The 26,349-nt window shown below is 37.0% G+C and overlaps 1 protein-coding gene across 1 annotated transcript; it reads right to left on the bottom strand.

Annotated features, from left to right (window-relative positions):
- LOC114754592 (dehydration-responsive element-binding protein 1G-like) lies at positions 1–26,138 on the bottom strand. Its single transcript, XM_028943382.1, has 3 exons — positions 25,740–26,138; positions 309–387; positions 1–224 (listed from the first exon to the last, which is right to left on the bottom strand). Exons 1-3 carry the CDS (start codon positions 26,136–26,138, stop codon positions 1–3), a joined length of 702 nt encoding a protein of 233 aa, XP_028799215.1.
- Positions 26,139–26,349: the final 211 nt, after the last annotated feature.

Raw genomic sequence — 26,349 nt, forward strand, 5'->3', positions numbered from 1 at the left:
TTAGAGGTCGTTAGAGTAACGAGAGAGCCTTATGTACCTGTCTAGGTATTCATCGAAGGACTCCCGGGGACCTTGTTGAATCATCAAAATACCACTCGAACCCAGAGCTAGCTGGTTTTCCTCAAAATGCATTGAGGCATAGTAGTTGACTAGACATCTAGGAGTAAAGCGTTGTTTTGGTGTGGGCCACGAGAGCGGTACCAAATCAAGGCAAACTTTGAATACTAGATATGACCTCAAAATAATAGGGGTTACGGTCAGCCAGTGAGACAATGGGGGATAAGCTTCATTGTTGAGAGGGAACTAACCCAGATCACCAGATAAGGCCCCTAAATGTTCGCTTAGTGATAAAGGAGGTAGTGGTGCAGAGACAACCAGGAGGTTTGCCTAGAAGTAGCCACCATTGAAAGAGTATGTAATAGCTCACTGATCGACTGGGAGATTAGATCTAGCCATAAGAAGAATAGAATGCTTGGCTGATAAATACCTCACTTCTTGGTCTTTGACCCCTCAGTCACTACGAATGCCCTTAATCAGTGTAACAGGATATGTCATTTATCTATCTCTTGACTCGAAATGTGAGCAGGTTTGAAAAAGGATCTTAGAGTGTCTAGGATTGGGCCCCATTGGAATCATAATCTTTCAAATTGGAGCCCATATGTACTCTGTTTTGGACTATAGGAGTTCTAAAGTGGCTTATTCATATTCGAGCACAAATGGATGTCTTAAAAGCCCATATATACTTATGGACGTGAATAACATTTATGAAGATCTATTTGAAAGGTCCAAGAAGATTCAAGAAACATCAAGAGTGGTCTCATATGGCATTAATTATGATTCTATTTGTTTTAATTAGTTTTCTATTTAATAGTTTCCTATTTTGTATTAATTGCTTCTTGTAGGCAAAGACTTGCCTATTTTGTCTTTTGCTGATTAGTAGATAGTCAAATAAGATCCTTCTCATTAGTGATGGGATCCTCTTAGGTAATGAGTGATCTAGATTATTCTTTCTTGACTAGCAAGTTAGGGTATTCTAGAAGGTCTTTTGGTTTTCTTATTTTTATTGTATTTTCACATCTATTTTTTATGCATTTTATTTATTTAGTGTTTTAAGCTCCAATAGCTTATAATGGGCTTTTAGCCTTAGATTATCAATTATGGTTTTTATATTAGGTTTTATCAAGAGTCTTAGTTTATAAATATTTCAGTATGTACTCTTTCATACAGAGATTATTTGAATAATTAATAATATGGGAATTTTATTTCTCTTGTGTGAGCCTTGTTTGCATCCTCATATTTTCATGAGAATACTCGACAGTATAAAGGGAGTGATCAACTTTATGGTGTCTTCATGATTAAGATTGTAAGAGACAGGTTCTCTTAAAATCCTGCCTTTAACCCCTCAGAGTACGCATTCATAAGCATTATGGTTCAAGCAGATCATGACACAAGTCCATGGATTTAAAATTTCAACATAATTACTCGGGTTACTATTCACTGTTTAATTTCCAGATTACAGGTCTAACTTTAAAAATTCATAACTAATTTCATAAAAATCGCATTGAGGTGTTCTAAAATTCTATAGAAAGCTATTTTGATGCTCTTTAAGGGAAAAAATATCCAATTGGACTTATCTTTGCTCAATTCCTACAGTTTAATCCATAAATATTACCGTTCGTTTCAAAAATCTGAAACTTCCAGATTCTATGCCTCAACTTTGGAAATTTGTATCTCCTTGTGTACACATCCAATTGAGGTAATCTACCTCTCATTTTAAAGCTTGAGATGTGTAATATCAGTCTGCCAAATCTCGTGATTTAACTCATTCATTTGATAAGTCAGACTGGAGCTACAAGCTCACTGTTCCAGGACCTACGTTTTATCCCTTAACATCTCTTTACTTTAATTCTTTTTATTTCTTTGGCATACATAATATGGGCTTACTCTTTCCCATTCATGCTCATACATTTCAAGACATGCCATAAGTATTATAATTAAATACATGGCATCATTGGCATCCATAACATAAATTACATAATAGGAGAATTACACATTGAATAATAATATCAATCATTAACATGAACAATTCTCCACTTTCTTCTCCTTGCTTCTCATGCCATTATTGCCCATCATTGATTGACCTAAATGGTTAGTTAGGGAGGGGTGAGATTTGGAAGAATCTCAGTAGCAAACAATACCATATTAATCATGCTAGATGAATGCTAATGCACTATATGCAACTTGCTTGTTCTCTTATTAGTTAGTGACATATTAGCATGCTTAAAGCTACCTTCTTGATGCATGGCTATGGAGACATAATCTACTCATCATAAATAGAATTTACAGTAGCCAATACATGTCACAACGACATTCAAACATCATGTACAACAACACATAAGCATACAATATCAAGCGATGATAATAGGTAAGTTCACTACCTTGCACCTCAAGCTTTCCTCTTACTTTTCCTTTGACTCCCTTGACTTTCCAACCATGTGGGCATTTGGTTAATATCACCAAATGTCCTCTTGGGTATTCTAAGATCCTAAACACAGTCACATTGATCACACAATCTATTAGGACCACTAGATTACATAATATTCAAGACTAGCTCTCTTAAACCTCAACTCTTTCTCTTCATTTTAGGGTTTTCTTTCGAGCTTTTCTAACATAAATCTCATCATTTCCCATCCTTAAGATCCATTTCTTGTCAATTCAGGTCACTTTAGATGGCCTTAAATTCAAGAAGATCAAATCTGAAAATTTTGCTTCGCGGGTATTGTTCATGCAGGAATTCCAGAATTTTTGTTTAACTTTGAAAATTCATAATTAATTCTATAAAAATCAAAATTGAGTGGTTCCAAGTCTGACTAAAAGCTCCTTAAGTTATCTTTAAAATAAAAATAGTTTCAGGAACCAATTCTATACTGAATAATACCAGAATTGTACAGAACTCGACACTCTTCCAAAGGTTAAACACTGTTTCCAAATTTCAAACCCTAACTTTGAAAAATCACCATAAATCGTACACATATCCAAATAAAGTTTTCTACCCATGGATTTAAATCTTACAGAGTGTACTTTAATCATGCCAAATTTTAGAATCAGATACAAAGAGTAACTTATTCGAAATAGGCATCAAATCAGATGCTACAACCATCACATACCTTGATGATTTCTTGAACTTAGGTGGACTTTCTCTCACTAGAAATAGCTCTTTCTCTCTCTAATTGCAAGAGCGGCAAAGTTTCCCCTATGGTTCCTTGCTTGGCCGAAATGTGAGGGGAGGGAGTGTGAAAAGACCTCTTCTTAATACATAATTATAAAACTATTTTTAAAATGATAACCATGGTAGAAAAAGAATTGAGTTAGAGTGTTAAAATACTACCATGGTTATAAAGAGTTTGACTTATTTTGAAAACATCCTAAATGGCTCAGGATACATAAGACACCCATGGGTTGAACAACGTAGAACAAAGCCTCAGGGCACAATAACCGCTAACAAGCCCAACATAATATTCATCCCACAAAGATTTAGGGCACAAGAAACATAGGGTGTCTATCCCAGCCCATACGTCATACACAGAAGAGTATCACATACAGCAGAGTCTTATGGCCTTCAGCCATTTTAACATCATTCCATCAAATACAGTCATCCAAACAAAAGAAAGTATATATCAACACAGTTGTGGGCTCTAAGATGGCAATATACATAACATTACATGCCTAAACCAGAAGAGGACTACTAAGCTATGCTCGCCTATGCCTCTGGTTGCTTCCCTTCACGCCGAGCCAAACTAGATGGCTCTCCTGAAAAGTATTGATAAACAGCAGGGTGAGACGTAAAGTCCCAGTAACCAAGTATTAATTTATGACATATACAAGTAGGATGGCAAGTTGGTGAAGTAGTGCTTAAATATAGTTTAAGAAATAAATGGTACTTTAATAGATATAATCACATAAAAAGAGTATATCTCTCCATCCACAACACAATTCATATAAAAGTACATATATGCAACAACACAATGAAATATGCCCTCCCATCACCTTTCTCCTCCTTATGACTCCTTGACAAGGACCCGGGCTTTCTGTGCTGAGTAACCCGGCCAAAGGTCACTTCACTCACATCAAGCAACGGGTCCCCTCCTGTACCTACATCGTCTAAGAATGGACTATGGTGCAAGAGGTGTCTACCCAAGAGTTCATTCTCAATTCCGGGCCAATGAAAAGGAAGAACTACAAGGGTCTAACAATAAGGCCAAACACTGGGATCAATAGTGTAGGCATGCCGCGCAGGCTTCAAGAACAATTATTCTCCACATAACAAAATCCCAACCTCCACATATGACCTCATGCATAGTCACAATATAAATCAAAATATCATAATCTTCAAAGTAAGATGATATAGTTTCAAACAAAGTATAACACATTTTCATCATTTTTTTTAATAACAAAATATTAGTATATTAAATTCAGCACCACAAGAAAACAAAATTTACAATAAAGCACAACTCAAGCATACTTCAATCAACATACTTCCCACTTCACCAAAATTTGTCATATAAGAAAATGTACACTTTATTCACAGGCATAATTTCACAAATTAACTTGAGAAAATAAAAACATAATAAACACCTTACAATCCAAAGCATGTACATAAAATAAATTAACCCCGGTTACCTCTACTCCAAGCTTAACCTCATAGCTTGAGAAATAAGAGCACAAATTACGAACTCCGAAGTACAAGATAACTACAAATAATATAGATACAATTTAATATACATACAAATAATTAAATTAAATTACATAGAATTTATAATATCTATACATATATTTACTATCCAAAAATTCTTACTTCAAATAACAATTTTTCTCTACCCAAATAACTCATTTAAATTATAATTATTTATAAAATATTGTTTTTATCTAATATTGTAAGACTCTCAATTTATAACTTAAGTTTCTAGTTTCAAAATTTTTCTAATAATATAGTCTTAACCTATTTTACATTTTAAACCGATTAAAATATCAATAATATATTAAGTAACCCAAGTAAGTTATTTAACTTAAATTTAATCGGTAAAAACATTCTATATATCTTGAATGATACATTTTCCAACCAAAATCTTAGTTTAAAATTCTCAAAACAATCAATAAACAACTATAAACCGATTAAAATTTCAATAATATATCAAACAACCCAAATAAATTATTTAACTTAATTTTAATCGGTATAAATATGATATATATCATAAGTGACAGATTTTTCAACAAAATAAATTTGATTTTAAATACCATAGGTAATAAATGGACAAATCTAAACTGATTAAAATTTCTTAATAATAAATCTTTAAATTCCTACGGTCAAATATTTTTGAAACTCAATACTTACTCTATACCCAAATCACAAAATTTTCTCTAAACATTATAATGATACTACTAATATAAAGCTCTAAATATATAGGAAATATTCATAGAGAAAAATTTAATAGAAAAAAGTGTTTAATGTACCTATATGATTCCCAAATGCTAGCACGTCCTTGCAGAAATCTTCACTCACTCTCTTGTTCTTTGTTTTTTTTTTCCTTGCGTCTCTCACCCTCTCTTTCTCTATTCTACGTAACACTCCCTCCTCTATTTATCATTCTCATTTCAACCGTTCACCCCAAATTTTCTACCTTCATTTATTATCCTTTCCCATTTTTCCTCCTCCCTCTTTAATTGCCCGCGTCAAAATTCCTCTTCGCCTTCAATTCACCCTGCTTTTCCACCGACTTTGGTGGAAAAGTTGGGGTGTGTTTTTTTTTTAATTAATAAAATATTATTATTTAATAATAATAAAATATTATATAATATATATTTTTTTTGAAAAAAATAGCTTTTTTTTAAAGGATGTTACAGAGTGCCTATTTATAGCCAAAAATTTGGCTTGAATGGACCAAAGTGCCCTTGGTAGCTAATAGAAAGGGTAAGGGCAATCTTAAAACTTCAAGTTAACTTTTACATCATCATTGCATCATCCTTACCTCATCCTTCTAGAAGATGCCAAGTGTCACAAATGTAGTGGAGGAGAAGGGAGATTAGATCCTAGCCGTTGGATCAAAACTTAATCCTTAAATTTCCTCCGAATTTACTTGGTCCACGTTTCTCCGGCTTTCTTTATAACCTTCCAGAGCTCAGAAAATTTTTCTTTCTACTCCATAAATTCCCTTTAATTCTATAGAGCATCTATGAATTTTCTCAGGCCATAGCACTTCCTTTAAGCTTTGCATAAAAATTCATTTACTAAAATACCCTTTTATCGGCATAATCAGCTTTTTAATTTATTAAAACCATTCTACTGGCCTTTTGGTTGCGGGACTAATTTTATAAATTAGTACAACCTTTCAAGCATTTAATCTCATTTTTGTGTATACTTTTAAGGTCTCTTGCTATTTCAAATAATTACCTCAAACGGTAAACTTTTTACTGGCTATAACCTCATAAATTCTATTTAAGCTACCTCAGGGGCATTTTCATCTTTTCTCTTCACAGAAGAGCCTTAGAATATTATTTCTCATTTTTTGAGATTTTCTTGGAATTCTCTGTATACTCTTTCATTTTTACCCCTGTTGGTTATAACTTTCTGAATTTACAGTTTAGTCCTTGCTAGGACTTAACCTTTAGCCTGTATCTAGCCTCTTTTCTCTCTTTGGGCCTTTGAGACTTTACTGGAGCCTCTAGCTTGATTATACTTGAGCCCCTGAAAACTTTTACCTTGCAGTTTAGTCCCTAAAACTGCTTTGACTTCCTTTCTCATTTTTGGGACTTCTGCTCAAAAGGGGTCTAGTATCCTATCCAATTCAGGCTATTTCTGGTACTACTAGGTCCAAAAGTTTGGATGTTATAGCCTTGATCATCCATTTAGTTTCTTATATTTAGGATTACAAGAGGCAGGCTCTTTTGGGGTCTGATTCCATTTGGTACTTGTTTCAAGCCGGTCCATGCCATCTCCCTCATATAAAAAACTTAGAAAAATGAGAAAAAAATCATGTTTTTAGAAAATTCTCAATTCTTAAACTTCAATTAATAATAACAAGTTTTCAATTCATTTTTGCCCATTTAATAAATAGGGTCATTTGTGGCTTTTTGCTCAACTTTCAAAATTCTATTTTAGAATTTTATACTTTTTGTTAGATTTAAAGGTTTTGATGATAACAAAATAAGTTTTTCTATTTCTTTGCAAAATTGTTAGGTTAATCAATCAAGTGTTCGATCACTAGTTAATCAAACATTTGTCAGATAACTGTTAGTTTATTTTGAATCAATTACTATTAAGTTTGATCAATAATATGTTAGATAATTCAAACTTATAAGGTAAACGTGTTGATCAATCATGTGATCGATCATTGATAACACTGGTTGAGTATAAGATGTTGCTGCAAATTATCGATCATTTAATTGATAATTTATTGATCGATAAGCTGTCAAGAAAAGTTATACTAGCCCGAGTATAACATAAGGATTATCAATCACCTGATCAATCAACTGGTAAAGGTTCTTTGACTTCATTACTAGATTGAATAGTTTTTGTATTATCCATCACTTTATCGATCATTATTTTATTGATAACTTATTCAAACATTGTGTGTCAAATCATTTTTGGTTAATTAATAATGTGTTCTATCAAGTTGTGTGTCAAATCATTTTTGGTTAATTGATAATGTGTTCTGTCAAGGTATTCTATGTTATTTTGCAAAACAAGTTTTTCACAGTTCATGATCGATCATCCTTTCATCAATAATATGATCAATCATTATCATAGTCTCAGTATCATCTTTTCATATCACATATTCAATCAAAATATTATTCTGTCACTCTCTAAATCAAGCTTTCTGTAGTTATTAATCGATCACTTAATCAATTAATTATTAATCGATCATCAACTTATCTTTGTGCATAACTGTCAACATATTCTTTGAACTGCTTTTCGATCACTTGTTCGATCAATCTTTTATCGATAAAGTATTCGATCATCTTACTTTAAGAATAGCATTCACAAAAACTCAGTTTTATCGATCAGTTGTTTGATCAAGCAATTATCGATCATTTGTTTAATCAATGCATCAATTTACTCAAACAGTTCTTCACAATGATCTTTCATAAAACATAATTTCATTTTATCTTTAAGCTTTTCTCAGCCTTCTTTAATCATTTAGTTCTCTTTTAAAAAGATACGAAAGCATACAAATTTGGAGGAAATAAACCTTGCACAGAACTCAAAAATGTTTCCATTTATAAATTCATTTTGCTTACATTTTACTATTTATCAATCACTTTTTCTATCATTGTTTGATTCATAATAAACTTGATAAATGTATACATTTGTTGAATCTATCTCTTTGTTAATTAATAGATAATATGATCGATCAAGGGATTATCGATCGAGAAAGTTCATTTTACTCTTTGAGTATCTAATCAGACTAAGATGTCGCCTTCCAAGTCATCAAAATTGTGATTGCACCAGATAATATAGTATAGGGTACAATCAATCATTCTTCTCAAGGAGCACTTTATTAGAAAACAACCTAGTCTAAATTGGTAATAAAAAACATGATGATTTCAGTAAAGAAAAAGGGGGTTTTAATTGTTTTAAAGGTGGTACAATAAATGTAAAGTGCAGAAAAATAAATGTTTTTGGGATTTTAAATGAATGAAGAAATGTTTTGGATTAAAGGAAAATTATGGTAAACTAGTCTCTTGATGATGAAAACTCAGCTATCACTGCTTTTAAAATAAATGTGAGTTTTAGAAATTTCTAAGTCTAAAGGGAAACCCCAAGTAATCACTTGAGCCCAATATCTTAATTAATGAGAACTCACTTTAATCAAAGTTAATTAACACTTTTTAAAACATTGTTAAAAATCACTTAGAGTATAAATGAATAGATGATGCCATGTCCTCAGAATGTCAATCGACAATCACAGAATACCAAGCACATAGATTAATCATCAATAATCATTGATCATTAATTGAACACCGGGATTCCAAACTAAAATATTTATATAAACGATCTAACATCAACAACATCCAATCCAAATACATTTAGTAGTCTAAACACAAGGTTTACAATCATAAACCAAGTCTGAGACAAGTGCAAAAATCCTTATATCTAGAAATCTCTAACACAGAATTAAGAACAAGTTTAGACTGATAACTCTCCTATTAAGTCCTTGAGCTCAAGATTTGTTTCCATCACCAAGAGGCTAAAGATTAAGCCTCTCATATCTTCAAACTGATCGTAATCACTCCAGGTATGAACAACCATGAGGGAAGCTAAAAATGGGATTGGAAAAATAGAGAAGAAGGTAGTTGGAGTGGTTTGATCAATTCAAAATTGTAGAAAATGATGAATAAGTGAAGAAAAATGAAGGTTTTGGGTGTGGAATTAATGGGGGCTTAAGAGGATATCATGGAGGCTCATCCCTATACAAATCTGCAGAATGGAAGAGTCTGTCCTTATGGCGGCTGTCCCCCTTAGGTGTAGAAGCTTAGAAACCTATTCCAAAACGCACAGCTTCACTTAACGTACTCAAGTCGTAAACTCAAAGGTGTTAGATCGTGACTTAGGGGCCCAGCTCGTGACCTCAGAAGTGTCATGTCGCGACCTGGGAAGACAATGGCATCCAGGTCGTGAGTTCAGGAGTCAATGTCGCGATCTAGGAAGGCAGAACACTCCAAATCTTGTGTTTTGGTCCTTATAACTTGGCAGCTCCATCAATGCTCCATCTTGGATCTTAGGTCCTTCTCCAATTGCCTGAAAAATCACAACAAAGTTCTTTGTAAAGACTAACTAATTACAGGTCAAGGCAATTACAACTAAGGAAGGAAAATTGACCCTTTTTACCCCTTAAACAGCAAAATGCAATGCACGAATCAATATAATCAAAAAGCTATAAATGCATGCATGATGAGGGTAAAAGTGTTGCAAAACATCAAAAAACACTTGAGAAAACCATATAAAAATGGGGTTCTATTAGTATCTAATGATTGATTTCATGTTTTCCAACTGATGTTTCAATGTAAAAAATCATCACTTCTTTTGTTATTCATTCCCATTTTCTTGAAGAAGAAAACTTACTTGTGCCAAGAAATTTCTACAGATTACGAAGCACAACGGATATATTGTAGCCTTAACCTACTATGTCAGAAGCATTAATGGCAAACTACTGCTATAACTGCCGAACACACGCAAGCGATCTTTCAATGGCTAGAAGCTCTTCAGTCTAATGGATAATTGAAACACTCCAATTATAAAAGACGTGAAGAGCATTAAATGAAGTATTGAATACATGAGCTACCGTCTACTGAAATTTACTGTTACATTCAATACTCTGTTTTACCGAACTTCAGTGTTTATTATTTAGGGAAAATTACATATAAGTCCCACACAAGACAATTAATTCATAAAAAGTCCCTAAAAATTCCAAAATGATTCCTAAGTCCCCAGGGACCTGTGTGTAATAAATTGAAATTATGAAATTACCTATTTACCCCTATTAATTTTATTGTAGTAATTTATTTACAACCTCAACCGTGCCTGTTGACAACTCGAGGAGAAGTGGTTAACAACCTCGGCAGTGCCCCTAAGAACTCACTCTGTGGGATACCAGGGGCACTGCCGAGGTTGTTAACCACTTCTTCTTGGGTTGTCAATAGCCACTATTGAGGTTGTAAATGAATGGAGGTAAATAAGTAATTTCACAATTATAATTTATTACACACAGGTCCTTGGAGACTTGGGAGTTATTTTGGGATTTCGAGGGACTTTTTATCAATTGATTGTCTTATGTGGGACCTGAGTGTAATTTTCCCTATTATTTATATCCTCTGTAAGAGAGTTTGTTATATCCTTTTACTCAAACCTGAGAGTAACTCGAGTGTGAACTCTTGAGAAGATTGTAGCCTTACGGGTAGTAAGAGGGAGTGATTAAGAGATTCAATTGCTGTATTAAGGTACCAAGAGCGCGTTTAATCTTGGGGATATAGTAGAAATCTCAGAGGCGCTTTGAGGGCTGAACGTAGGTCAAGTGGTTGAGACTGAACCAGTATAAACTTCTGTGTCTTCATTCTTCTGTGAAACCTCCTAAACTCATCTCCATTGTTTTATTTGTTCAATTGTTTTATTTAGTTAAATTTTTATACATCACCCAATTCACCTCCTTATTGGATGAAGCTGCCACTAACACTTTTCTAGGATTATGTTAATTCAAGCACCTTTTAAGGGATTTCATATTTTTCATGTTCTTTTATTGTCATTTTTTCTATTTTTATTTTTTAATTTTTAAATAATAAAAAATTAAATCCCATAAATTTCTAATTTGAGTTACGAAATCAAAGTTATATAAAATAAAAATATTCTTTTATAAAAAATAAGAAAAACTAGGAGAAAGTCCTCCATTATTATTATTTTTTTAGAATGATCTAAATTAAAATAGAGTACTTTGTGTGTAAAAAATTTGTAAAGTATTAATTAGGGGTTAATAAGAAGCTCCTGAGCTATTTCCTCTATCATTTTCATGAAACAACTTGTGTTACATGTACAAGTTGGATGGACGCAATTTTTTTTTTGGCTGGAGATGCTACAATTTTTTTTGGAACAAAATTAAACAAATTAGTTAATACTATTTCACGAACTCACGAGCTTACGTTAGTAATGTCTCAACTAGTCTCAATACTGCCACAGTGAGACCTCAGTATCTGCCTCCACGTCATCCCAGCTCCACCTAAATGGCCTAACAAAGGGTGGCGATCACAGCGGCTACTCCGCCATACTCACTAGCAAATGACGGAACTCGTCAAATTTCATTGACACAACTGGATTTTGATAAATACACGTCGCTTCATCTTCTTCACAATAATCCTGTACATTCGGCGCATCTCCGATGACTTCCTCATCAGCCGTTTTACTACTGAGACTACAAACTTCAAAGTCATCACTACTTCTGCCGAATTCCGTAGTAGCCAGAGCCGCCACCCGTCTTGTAGGAAAATGGGCCAGTCCACCCTTGGTGGATTGGACCCGAGCCCAAAGTCATTTGGGACTCCAGTGTAAATAGCAAAACTTATGGGTCTTTAACTGTAATTTTCGCCCTTTTATATATTTTGCCAAAAGCGGGAACAGTTAAGACGAGGGAACCAAAAGCGAGAACAGTTAAGCTAACTGTAGCATCAGTTTTTCCATAGAACACGTTTGGCTTCTTTTCTCCACTTTCGTCTTTTCCTGACTCTAATTCTCATTTTTCCCCTGCCCTGGTGCATTTGCTGTGTCTCCCAGATCTGACTCCGTCACCGTGATCGGACCTCTGCGTGGCAACCTGACTTCATTGCAAACTCCAGGTATGTCCGAAATCCTTCATTGGTATCAGAGCTTTCATATTTCTTATTGATTCTGTGGCCTGCGTTTTCATATCAGTATTTTTTCTGATTGTTCGGTCTAAGTAACTTGTGATTTACTTCAATATATTATGCAAATCCTCCATTTTACTTTCAGTATGATAGTTTTTGTGTCTTATATTTATGTTTAGACATATTGGGTTGCTTCTCTGCCTCCGTGAAAATTGTTTTATACAGTTTTTTTTTTGGCCGTACGCTTCTCGTTTTTGGGTTTGCTTAAAATGAAGTTTTTAGGCTTCAAAATTTATCCCATTGCGTAGAACTCAAAAAAATGAAGAAAATGATATAAAATATGTAAAAAAAAAGGACACTGAACGGCGAAGATATGGAGGAGAGAAGGTTTTGGGTCCGACGGGTCCGTCGAACCTGACCCAGTTGCAGAAACCGGGTCGGTCAGACTCGGCTGGAGGTTGAAGACAACCTCCAGCCCCCCAAAATGATGTCGTTTTGGTGTCGTCCAGCAAAAAAAAAAACGAAAGGGGGGAAGGGATTTGGGCTTGGAAAATGATCCAGCCCAATTATTAAAAAAAATATAAAAAAAAGGTATTCTTTAAAAAAAAAAATTTTTTGAGCCAGCAGCGCCATGTGGTGCGTTCTGCCACGTGGCACGCCACCTTGGCACGTGGGGACCACCACCTGAAAGGTGGTGGCGCATAGAGGCCCCTGGAACGGCGCGTGTCGCCGCTGACAATCTACACGGCAGCGCGTGTAGTACACATGCCGAGAAGGCGAGTGGGGAAAATATTTTTTTTCATTTTTCTCAAATTTTTCCTTCTAGGGGCGCGTGTAGGCGCGTGCGAGGTCCGTTTGAGGTGCGGTTTGTCTCTAAAAATCTCTAAAATCAAGATCTTCATTTTGATATATAATTTGATAGTTTTGGAGACAATTAAGGATCTATTTGTAAGTATTTTCAGTCTATTTTCTGGTATTTTCATGCGGAAATAAATTCCAGAATATTCAAAATAATTTAAATTATTTTGTTCTAGGTGAAAATGAAGCAAGAGGCTTCTAGTAGCACTGAAAATATCAAAGATGGTTCATTGGAATACTTATACATGGATAATGCAGTTCCAGAACATGAACCAGAGGATGAGGATCCTGAAGAGGACCCTGAAGAGGTTCCTCAAGAAGTCCCGGAGGAGTTAATAGATTCTGGACCTGAGTCAGAATCTTTATTCCCCACTGAACCCCTCTGTACCAAACCTCATTTGGTCTGTAATGATTCACTAGATCTTCCCAATAAAACCGAAGTAAAGGAAGGCGAAGAGGTGGATGAACCCTGTACCCCTGCTTTAGCTATGAGAATAGCCGAAAGAGATGCAGCTAAATTAACAAACATAAAAGGCATCAATGGCGTGCTTACTAGCTACGTCCATTACATGACCGATAAGAAGAATACCGAATTCTACCTTAGAGTCATAATGGAGTACATAAGAGCAATAAGGGTTAGAGGTGGACCTAAAGGCAAACCCATAAGAAAGTCTTACTGGATTTGGGCCATAGAGCTAGTATCCTCCTTTATGGACAAAACGCGCAAACTTAGAAGCCTAAGAAAAGAAATGCTTGATTACCTTTATGTTCATATCAAATGATGTAATATTTGTATTCGCCTTAAGTTTGTGGTTTCAGGCATTGTAAACAGACTAAGTATGTTATTTCATTTAATGAAATTACTTGAATTATTGTTGTATGATTATTTGTGAATATCATGTGTATGCCTTTCATAAGTGGGAGCTTTTAGAAGATAAGACTTCTAAAGGTTACATTTTTGAAGTGCTTATATAGTATTCTTGATAGAATATAATGATAATTAGCAGTATCTGTGTGATAGGAGGTACAAACGTATTCTCCTGATCATAGATCTTGTAATTTCATTATTTACTGATCGAGGATAATATAGGCACATTATTACATTGTATACTTCATTGTGCTATATAACTGAAATGTTCTTTGGTTCGGTTCTCTTTAAAGAGAACATAGATTAATGTGAGATAGATTTGTCACAGAACTAAGAATGGCAACCAAGAACATAATTGCTGAATTGAACAAAGGGGAAAAGCTTAACGGCGACAACTGGGACATCTGGCACCGAAAGGTCCAGTATATCCTAGAAGAACAGGATGCGATAGAGCCTCTCACCACTGCTATGGTTGAACCTGAAGCTGGCAACACGGTCCAGCACAGGAGAGACCAAGAGGCATATCTAACCTGGAAAAAGAAGAATAGCATAGCAAGAATCACGCTTTTGAGCTCCATGGTTGACGACTTGATGTGCGAGTTTGAGTTGCACAAAACTGCACAAGCCATGTGGATAGCATTGAAGGATAAGTTTGGTGGAGTCTCTATGACCAAGCTTAGAAGGTTGACGATTAAGTTTGATACCTATAAGCTCAAGCCAAACAATCCTATGAAGCAACATCTGAGAGAGATGGCCAATATGATCCGGGAACTGAAGGAAGCTAGACATAACCTGTTTGATGAGCAGCAAGTGCAGGCTGTCATCAGGTCACTCCCTACAAGTTGGGAGCACATGAAAGTCAACCTACCCCACAATGAAAATATCATCACTTTTAATGATGTAGCTAAGCATCTGGAGCTGGAAGATGAACGTCTAGAGGCTTACAAGAGCTCTGGACAGACCTATTTGACTGAGGATGCCGGTACTTCCCAATCTTGTAACATCCTAAGTTTTTATCGAGTTTTAATAGCCTCTTTTGGTTGATTTTGAGGATAGATTAGCGATTTAATCTTGATCTTGGTGTTTGGGTTGGATTTGAGGTATGTTGGAGGAATAGGTGAACGTAGCCCTCTCAGGGTATGTTCGCCGCGGCGCACCGGGCGTTCCAGGTAGAGAGTGTCTTCTCAGGAAGGTTTGGCCGCGGCGAAGTCTTGGGGATGCCGCGGCGAAGTTATTCAGGTGAGCGAGGCTTCCCTTTGGGGAATGTTTCGCTGCGACGAAGGTAGGGGTATGCCGCGGCGAATGTTTTCTGGGCGAGCGAGAGTTTCCTCTGGGAAGCTTTCGCCGCCGCGAAGGTATGGGTTCGCCGTGGCGAAGGGTGCCGAATCTATATAATCGCGAGAGAGTCGTGGGGTGTGAAAATTAGAAAATCTGAAGGCGGAGAGAGGAGCTCTGCTAGGGTTTCGAATTTCTGGCTTGGAGGAGGCATTTCTAAGGATCCATTACCTCAAGTAAGTGATTTTAACCTCTAATCTACTTTCTTTCTTGGAATTTCTGAAGATTTTTGGTGGAACCCTAGGATTTTCTAGGTTGTGATGGAGCTGAGGTTTTTGACCGATTGTTTTGAGTTTAATTGATTGCATTGGGTTAGTTTAAGTATTTAATCGGTGTAGTTTCCTTGGATTTAAAGAATCTTGAATTTTTGGAGTTAGGGTTTATGGAGATAGGTGATTTGGGATTGAGGATGATAATGTAGAGGTTGATTTTGAGTTTTGTGAATTGGGTTATGTTAAGGAGGGTTTAATTGGATGTTTAATCGGTTTAGATTGTTGTTAGAACCTCGATTGTTCAAAATAGATGTTTGGGTGTAGAATTCCTATAGTGGGTCCTTGAGGTTATGAATTTTAATTGATGTTTGGAAAGGAATTAAGGTTTAATGGATTGGTATGACTTTGGAGTGTTGCCTTGATAGTTATACCCTTTAAGTTGGGTAGAGTTGTGATGAGAGATAGGAATTTTGTGTCCCTAAGTGTTGTTTTGGCCACATTATTAGTTTGAAAACTAATATATGATGGTTTTGTGTTTGTGTGCTTGTGTAGACCGGTTGTGAGTCTTGGTGGTGCACGGGGCCACATTGTCGGTTTGTTATTCCTTGCTCAGGCGAGAGGTAACCACTTTCCAATCCTTAGTACTTGCTTTTGTGGTATTGTGAGTAGATTTGTGTTTTGTGCTCCAAGTAGTAATTGTGTTCAAACTATATGTTGTATATAAAAAGGGAAAACCATCTTATGGGGTTTTGATTGATGATAAATGAAATCTTGAAATTATGAAGGATATGCCACTGAATGAAGTTACTTATGAGATGTTCAATTACTATTTGATTATGATTTGAGCATGATGCATGATTTGGGAATTGGTGAGAGTTTTTGATAGTTACTACCACGTGGTAAGGCCTCCATTAATGCATGATGGTTGGCTTAGTACGTCCCCCATAGTGAGGGATAGGCCTTTTGGCTCCCTACGTCCCCCAGAGTGAGGGATAGGCCTTTTTGGCTCCCTACGTCCCCCAGAGTGAGGGATAGGCCTTTTTGGCTCCTTACGTCCCCCATAGTGAGGGATAGGCCGGCTTCGGCTCCTGAAAATCCCCCAAAGTGAGGGATTTGGTTGATGGGATTGTGTAACATCTCGATTTTTGGGCCCTGAAGTACTAGAAATAGCCTGAATAAGATAGGCTACTAGACCCCTTTTTAGTAGAGGTCTTAAAGATGAGAAAGAAAGTTAAAGCAGTTTTAGGGACTAAATTGCAAAGTGAATGTTTTAAGGGGCTAAAGGGTAATCAAAGTTAGAGGCTCCAGTAAAGTCTCAAAGGCCCAGAAAGAGAAAAGAGGCTAGATACAGACCAAAGGTTAAGTTAGAAGCCTCAAAGAGATTGTTTTATGAGGTTGAGCCTAAGCAGGGGTAAAACCGTAAATTCAGAAAGTTACGGCCATCAGGGGTAAAAATGGAAAGTACTTAGAAAATTCTAAGAAAATCCCAGAAAATGGGAAATAATATTGTAAGACTCTTTTGTGAAGAGAGATAACGAAAATACCCCTGAGGTAACTTAAAAGGAATTTACAAGTTTATGGCTCAATTTGAGATGTAGAGGTAGATTTAATTGTTTGAGTCATAAGAAAGCCTCAGAAAATTATGGTAAAATGGGAATATATGATCTAAGAGACTATAGAAAATTATAAAATTAGTCTCATCCCCAGAAGACTAGCAAAATGGCTTTAAGAATACTTAAAAGCCAGTTGTGCCGAAAAAGGGCATTTTAAAGAATGATTTTTAAGTGGGGCTACAGGTTGAGTTATGACCTGAGAAAATTCACAGATTTTCTCTAGAATATGAGGAATTTTATGATATTTTTGGATGAGTTTTTGGAGCTCTGGATGGAATAAAATGCTCCAGTCAAATATTAAATAATTTTGTCCCCTAAATAGGAGACAAAACCAAAGAAAATATCTAAGAGCCATTATGACGATGCTGAGTCAGCATGCTGAGTCATCAAGCGTAATCATGACACCGACGAGTCATCATGCTGAGTCACCAAGCGTGATCATGACACCTACGAGTCATCATGCTGAGTCACCAGAAGATATTTATGGACAGCATAAAAATCAGAACGCAGTACGGGAATATTTTAGACAGTCTTTTGTCTACCCGTTATAGTGAAATCTCTACTGCATGACTCAGTAAGGTTAAGTAGCCTGTCAGTAGAGCTAATTATTTTTCCCTCTACTCCTCTAAGGTGGCACCATATATGTACTTATTAAGATGAGAAAATAGTGTCAGAACATGTCCTGGTAGTACAGGGTAAGTCAAGACCCGAAAAGTATCCGATACGGTGCAAGATTGGCTTGATAGGTGGAGAAATAATCAAGAAAATATTTTTGCACGAATTTTCCATTTATTTTCTCCCTATTTTAATGGCATAAATGATGAAAGGACATGAAAGTGACAAGTATACGGTTAGATGAGAAAAAGAAAATATTACGTGTACGGCTAGATGGAAGACACGTGTACAGTCGGATGCAAGACACGTGTGCGGTCGGATTAAAGACATGTGGCTTGATGATGTAAGCATGATGTCATCATGATGAGGTAAGCATGATGTCATAGGACACTTGTCACCGTAAGATCAAAAGAGAAAATAGACGGTCTAGATCGAGCCACGTATTTTTAAGATCAACGGTCCAGATTCAGTCTGTTTTTCTATAAATACCCCCTCCCCTCCCTACCATTTCGTCCAAGCATAAGAAATCCATGGGGAAGCTCTTGAAAAATGGTTTCTAGAGAGAGAAAGAAGAGGGAGAAGGAAAGGCCAAGAGGTTCCAAGCCAGATCAAACTCTAAAACAAGGTATGTGATGGTTATAGCACCTGATTTTATGCCTATTTCGGATTAGTTACTGTGCGTATCTGATTCTGAAATTTTTGTGCTTAAAGTACACTCTGTGACCTTTAAATCTATAGGTAGAACACTTCATTTGGATATGTGTACGATTTATGGTGATTTTTCAAAGTTAGGGTTTGAAATCTGGAAACAGTGTTGAACTTTTGGAAGAGTTTCGAGTTCCGTACAGTTCCGGTACTGTTAGGCGTAGAATTGGATCCTGAAACTATTTTTCCCTTAAATTTAACTTAAGTATCTTTCAGTGAGACTTGGAAGCACTCAATTTTGATTTTTCTAGAATTAATTATGAATTTCCAAAGTTGAGCAAAAATTCTGAAAATTCTGCGTGAACAGTACCCGCGAAGCAAAATTTCCAGATTTGATATTCTTGAATCTAAAGCCATCTAAAGTGGTCCTAATTGACAAGAAATGGATCTTAAGGAAGGGAAATAATAAGATTTATGTTAGAAAAGTTAGAAAGAAAACCCTAAGACTAAGAGAAAGGGTTGAGGTTCAAGAAAGCTAGTCTTGAACTTTATGTAATCTAGTGGTCCTAATGGATTGTATGATCAATGTGACTATGTTTAGGACCTTTGGACATCCAAGAGGATGTTTGGTGATGTTGACCAAATGTCCACATGGTTGGAAAGATAAGGGAATCAAAGGAAAAGCAAGGGGAAAGCCATGTTACAAGGTAGTGAACTTACCTATACTGTGTGCTTGATATGTATGCTTGCATGATGTGGTTGTGTTACCATGATGTGACTAAGCTATGATGAAATGTTTGCAAAGTTATGTTTGTAAGTTTATGTTATGTTTTGCCTTGGCAATATGTTATGGAAGCATGAAATGCTTTAGCTTACTTTCCATGGCATTCATGTGTTAATGTTATAACATGTCATGCATGTGCATTATGTCTTGCATGCTTATAGGTAGTGTTTGCTACTGAGATTCTCCCGAATCTCACCCCTCCCTAACCAACCATTTAGGTCAATCAATGATGGGCAATAATGGCATGAGAAGCAAGGAGAAGTAAGCGGAGAATTATTCTTGTTGATAGATGAGACTGTTGATAAATGGATAATTCTACTATTTTGTAAATTATGTTGTGGATGCTAATGATGCCATGTATTTAATTATAATATTTATGGCATGAATGAAAGTGTATGAGCATGAACGGGAAAGAGTAAGTCTATGTTATGTATGCCAAAGAAATAAAAAGAATTAAAGAGATGTTAAGGGATAAAACGTAAGTCCCGGAGCAATGAGTTTGTAGCTCCAGTTTGACCTATCAAACGAGTGAGTTAGGCCATAAGATTTGGCAAGAAAAGAGATCTGATGTTTCTCTTTAAAATGAGGGATAGTTTGCCTGATTCTGATAACCGAGCAGAAAGTTATGCCTTTCCAAAGTTAGGCAAAAATACAGTAAAATCCGAAAATGACCAAATGAACAGTAACTTTTTCAAAGGAAATTGAGCTCGAATTTCAAGGCAATCAGTTCAAAAACTATTTTTCCTCAAAATTTTATCCAAAGAGCTTTCTGTAGAACTTGGAATCACTCAATTTCAATTTTTCTACAATTAGTTACGAATTTTCGAAGTTTGTCACATTTTAAGGTGACAATGAATAGTAACCCGTAAATGAAAATTTTCAAACTTGATTTTTCATCAATTGTAGCCTTCAAAAGTGATTCCAAATGCTTCTGCAAGGAAAGTTAATTGATTTAAACATGAGGTGTTACAGATTGCATCATTGCACTTGCATGAATTGTTGTGGCTATCATTATATATTATTTGTGAACTGCCCCACTTGACACCTCATGAGCACCTATTTAGTAGTACCTAGTATTAGAAAGGTTGGTTACTGGGACTTTGTCTCACCTCGTGGTTTACAATTTTCAGGTGAAGGTGCTAGGCGTGCACCTTCGGGAAGAGACGCAGAGGCTTGAGCTTGATTAGCTTTAGGCCTCTAGCCTTTGTTTATGTATGATCAGTTGTATATTGCCACAGTTAGGGTCTTTTGTGATATTTAGATTGTTGATCTTATTGTAAATCGGAGGATACGTTATCTCCTTGTTTTAGTTGGCCGGAGGCCATTGCTATTGTTTTATGAAACTTTGTTATACATGGTGGAAAACTAATTGGATGGGCTGATTTTTGATGTATGTTGTTACCCGGGCTAGAGGCTCGGAGGCCCAGTGGATATGAATGAATGATTTTAGTTGCATGCAACGGATTACGGGTTGACCCGAGTTTGAAAGTCAATTTCTAAAAGTATGAAATTTTCCTTCTACTATGGTAGCTCATTTTAACAGCTTTCCTTTTCTACCATAGAAGTGATTTTGTGATGAGTTATAATGTTTTGAGGTTAAGGGTTCTTACAAATCTAAGCCCAATTTCAAAAAGGGCAAGAAGCCCCAAAAGAAAGGGAAGAAGGGCGGTCCTCAATTTAAAAAGGGCAAGAAACAATTCAAGAAGAAGGGAAAGAAAGGCAGGAAGAAGAAGCTGGACCTGAAGAAGGTCAAATGCTTCGCCTGCCAACAGATGGGCCATTTCGCACGTGACTGTTCCGAACAGGCTGAAAGCGAAAAGGTATTAATGAATTATGTGAATTCATATGTTTCATATGTTTCTAGTACTATTTTTCTAACAGAACCTGTTTCTTCATCTTGGATTATAGACTTAGGCTCCACAGACCACGTAAGCAGGGATCGAGGATCCTTCATGGAATACCGTCGGTTGCCGTATCAAAGCAAGTGGCTTTACATTGGGAACAATGCGAGAATCGAGGTTCGAGGCATTGGCACCTGCAAACTTGCTTTGCGTGGTGGAAAGACCTTGATACTCCATGATGTGCTTTATGCTCCCGACATCTGACGGAATTTAATTTCTGTTATTTGCTTAGTAGACTTTGGGTTTAATGTTAATTTTCATGGCAAAGTTGCAGACATTTTCTTCAACTCAGAACTTTATGGTTCAGCATTCAGATTCCAAAAATTTTTTGTTATGGATCTTACTTTTGGTTTTAACGCTCATGATTGTTTTGCTATTTCTTCAAGCAATCTAATATGAATATCTGGCATGCTAGACTAGGACATATTAATCAAAATAGAATGATTAAACTGGCAAAAGAAGGAATGTTGGACGTAATCCCTAACATGGAAATGTCCTTATGTGAAAATTGTCTAGCTGGTAAGGCAACTAGAAAACCTTTCGGTAAGGGAACAAAAGCTAAAAATCCATTGCAATTAATCCATTCTGATATCTGTGGTCCAATGAGTGTGAGGGCGAGACATGGAGCTTGGTATTTTATTACCTTTATTGATGATTTTTCACGATATGGTCATGTCTATTTGATCTCGCATAAGTATGAAGCTCTTGAACGCTTTAGACGATACATAAATGAGGTAGAGAATCAAATGGACGGTAAAATTAAAGCATTACGTACTGATCGAGGTCATGAATATTTATCTAATCAATTCAAACAGCTTTGTGAGAAAAAAGGGATAATTAGGCAACTGACTATCCTTGGCACTCCACAACAGAATGGAGTGGCTGAGAGGAGGAATAGAACTCTTCTAGACATGGTTAGGTCTATAATGGCTCAAGCAAACCTACCAATTTCATATTGGGGTGATGCTTTGTTAACGGCAACCTTCATACTTAATCGTGTGCCTTCAAAATCAGTCGCTTCCATACCCTATGAATTATGGACAAAATGCAAACTGGATCTAAGTGTCCTAAGACCCTGGGGGTCAGCGGCATATGTTCATGATGATTCCCACAAGCATGGGAAATTGGGTCCTAGAGGAAAGAAGTGTATCTTTATAAGGTACTCTGAACAATTTAAAGGATACATTTTCATAGGTGAAAACGAAGATGGAACAGTGACTGGAATGGAATCAAGAGATGGCACATTCATTGAGACTAAATTTCCTAATAGAGGAGATGTTGACGGCACTATATCTCTTTATGAGACACAGGAACAAGTCAGTACAGAACAAATTGACAGACCAGAATCGTCTAGATGTGTCAATCTGAGTGGGAGCCAAGAAAGGTCAACACCAAGACCTGAACAAAGAAAGAAAGAAAGCAAATAGCTCCCGTCAGAAGGAGTAACAGGGAAAGTGTTCCCAAAAGACGCTTTCAAATAGAAGGCGAATCTCTCTTAGTTACTCCAGAAAGGGATGATGAGCCCCGTTCTGTACGAGAGGCCTTGTCAGGTCCTGCGAAAGATGAATGGATGAAAGCTATGGAAGAAGAAATGGACTCAATGAAAAAGAACCAAGTTTGGGTATTAGTTGATCTTTTAAAAGGGCGTAAAGCCATTGGGAACAAGTGGGTTCTCAAAATTAAAAGAAAAGTGGATGGATCAATTGACAAATACAAGGCTCAATTAGTGGCAAAGGGGTACACACAACAGGAAGGAATAGATTATGAAGATACATTCTCATGGTGACAGCTGTGGGATGTAAAAACCGCATTTCTGAATGGTGATCTGGATGAAGAAATCTATATGGAACAACCATTAGGTTTTATTGAAAATGGAAAGGAAAATAAAGTTTGTAAACTTAAAAGGTCCATTTATGGATTGAAACAGTCATCCAGATAGTGGTATTTGAGGTTTCACAAAGCAATAACCTCATATGACTTCCAAATAATAGAGGAAGACCACTGCGTCTACATTAAGCAGTTTGAGGGTAATTTTGTCATATTATCCTTATATGTAGACGATATACTATTAGCTGGAAATAGTCTAGATTCGGTGGTGGCTATTAAAGAATGGCTTTCGTTGAATTTTGAAATGAAAGATATGGGTGAAGCAGAGTATATACTTGGAGTTGAGATCCAAAGAAATTGCTCAAAACGACTACTCTCTCTTTCACAAGAGAATTATATCAACAAGATTCTTGAGTGATTTAACATGAAAGACTACAATCCCATGAGTACCCCTGTTGCTACTGGAGTGGCTTTGAGTTCTAACATGTGTCCCAAAACCGAGTCTGACAAAAAAAAGATGGAAAGAGTTCCATATGCCAGTGCTGTTGGTAGTCTGATGTACGTAATGATGTGTACAAGACCAGACATCTGCTATGCAGTGGGACTGGTAAGCAGATTCCAGTCTAACCCCGGTGAAAAGCATTGGAAAGCAGTGAAGAGGATCTTGAGATACTTAAAGGGCACTTCCAATTATGCACTGTGCTACGAAGGAAGTGACTTCCAATTATGCACTGTGCTATGAAGGAAGTGACCTGCATCTTGTTGGGTACTTCGACGCTGATGTAGGCGGAGATGAAGAAGAATGAAGGTCAACTTCAGGTTATACCTTCTTGCTCAACAATGGAGCCATATGTTGGAGTAGCAGGAAGCAAACGTGCATTGCCTTACATTCGATGGAAGCTGAGTTTGTGGCTTGCACTGTAGCAGTGCAAGAGGCTTTATGGCTGAAGAGATTTATAGAACGCCTTGGATTTGGAAACAAGAGTACCAATCTGGTGATGGTATACTGTGACAATACTGCAGCCATAGCCTATACTAAAGATCCTAAGTATCACAGCAAAACCAAGCACATTGACATTAAGTATAATTTTGTTAGAGATTACATAGCACAAAAGATTGTTACTGTACAATACATTTCAACCAAATATATGGTAGCAGATCCTCTGACAAAGTCAATAGGCGAAAGAGTTTTTAAAGAACATGTACAAGCCCTTGGCATACATAAAGTGTAATATGAATGCTTCATTAATGAAATTATATTTCGTTATCACTTTATGTGTCTGTCTGAAAGTATACAATGTCTAGTATGTCGTACAGGTTAAAAAGGTTGGCTCTCTCACACGGGCAACCGCCTTTGACACTCAGGTGGAGTGAACAAAGATGAGACATTTGTGTTCACCAGTAAAGCAGCAATGAATGCTGATATAGTAGAGAAGCAACACAAACTTTATGTCGCCTTGACTAAAGTGTAGCAAGTCAAGATGAGGTCCACGTTGATAAAGCTGGATCGAAGTTTGGAATCCCACTTCCATAATACCTGTAGCCAGACAACAAACTCTTCAACGTCGACATCATAACAATGAGTAGAGTTGAAGAATTTGGGTTTAGATACTGAGTGTGTCTGGACCTAAGTCTGTACGGTGTTAATAATAAATCCAAATCGACATACGCTCTTATAGTAAAAGAGTAACACCGTAGCATGTGTTTCATACCACATGTGCTGGGAAAACCGCAAAAGGGAAGCAAGTGAAAGATCCCTGCTTTATTGCTGTGTGAGTCCCAGGGAGGAATTATCCTCCTGTTGGTGTCCTTTGACTTTGACAATATCATGAAGGTATGTTTCAGTGACTGCTACTTTGGCATATATCCTATGGTCATGATTGATGCGATCTAAGGTAGTATGCTAAGAAAGCGACTGATTCATTTCAAAGTGATATTTGGGCGAAAGGAAGATTGACTGTGATATACACACCTATGCTAGTGTCTGTGACATGTCCCTTATGACATTTTGTAGTTGTAAGTGTGGATACTAGACATAAGAGAATGGTAATCTGAGTCAACCATTGCCTCGAGAGGGATTAGATTTACCATGAAAAAGTGTATATAAGTAAATCTAGGACATCTGAGGCATAATTTTAAAATTCAAGCTACACAAAGGAGAGGGTGACCTGTGCTGATCCTATAAAAGGGATTTCTAGTACAGGGACCCAAGCAAAGACGTCATGCCCACACGGTCACGGCAAAGCACTAAGTATGAAATTGAGGGAAGGTGAAGAGACTAGACCCGTGAAATCTAATCCACCAAGTGTGAGTGGGAGATGTAGGAAAATGGGCCAGTCCACCCTTGGTGGATTGGACCTGAGCCCAAAGTCATTTGGGACTCCAGTGTAAATAGTAAAACTCATGGGTCTTTAATTGTAATTTTCGCCCTTTCATATATTTTGCCAAAAGCGGGAACAGTTAAGACAAGGGAGGCGGTTTTCTTTTCGAAAAAGGCATGGGGATAAGTTAACTGTAGCATCAGTTTTTTCGTAGAACACGTTCGGCTTCTTTTCTCCACTTCCGCCTTTTCCCGACTCTAATTCTCATTTTTCCCCTGCCCTGGTGCATTTGCTGTGTCTCCCAGATCCGACTCCGTCACCGTGATCGGACCTCCGCGTGGCAACCTGACTTCATTGCAGACTCCAGGTATGCCCGAAATCCTTCACGTCTGATATCCGCCGCATTGGTTGATTCCGGTAGAGGCAACCGCCAAGCGGAGTCAGCGAAATTCAAGCAAGGCAATTTACCACAAAGAGCCAGAGCCGCCACGTCATGAGCACGAGCGGCCATCTCCGCCGTGGAATATGTTCCGAGCCAAATCCTGGTGTCACCGTTCAGCACACAAACCTCGCAAACCCACCTGTCTTTGTTCCTCTGTCGCACTCCTCTGTACACGGGATGCCTCGTCTCCTTGAAAACCCTCCGTCCCACTCGCTTCTTGGGTCGCTCCGACGCCAGTAACACTATTGGATCCCTGCTCAACAAGCTCACCTCCAACCAAGAAGAGGAGGAGGAAGAAGCGTCGAATGTGTCTTCTTTGAGAAGTTCCATTGGATTTGGATGAGATGTGAGACGTGAGAATAAGTACAAAGCAGATGTGTCGTGCTGGAGGGGTTGGAGAGAGTGATGGGAAGCTTGGAATAATATACAGTTTGGGTTTAAGGATGAACAAGTGGGGCCCACTAGGGGTTTGCCTACGATGACGACACAAACACGGAAACGGTTGGAGACATTTAGAGCTAGCTCCCACGGTTACCACTTG

The sequence above is a fragment of the Neltuma alba genome, unplaced genomic scaffold, assembly GCF_004799145.2.
Source record: "Neltuma alba isolate B1F8T4 unplaced genomic scaffold, ASM479914v2 tig00010165_pilon, whole genome shotgun sequence".
In the NCBI taxonomy this organism is placed as follows: Eukaryota; Viridiplantae; Streptophyta; class Magnoliopsida; order Fabales; family Fabaceae; genus Neltuma; species Neltuma alba.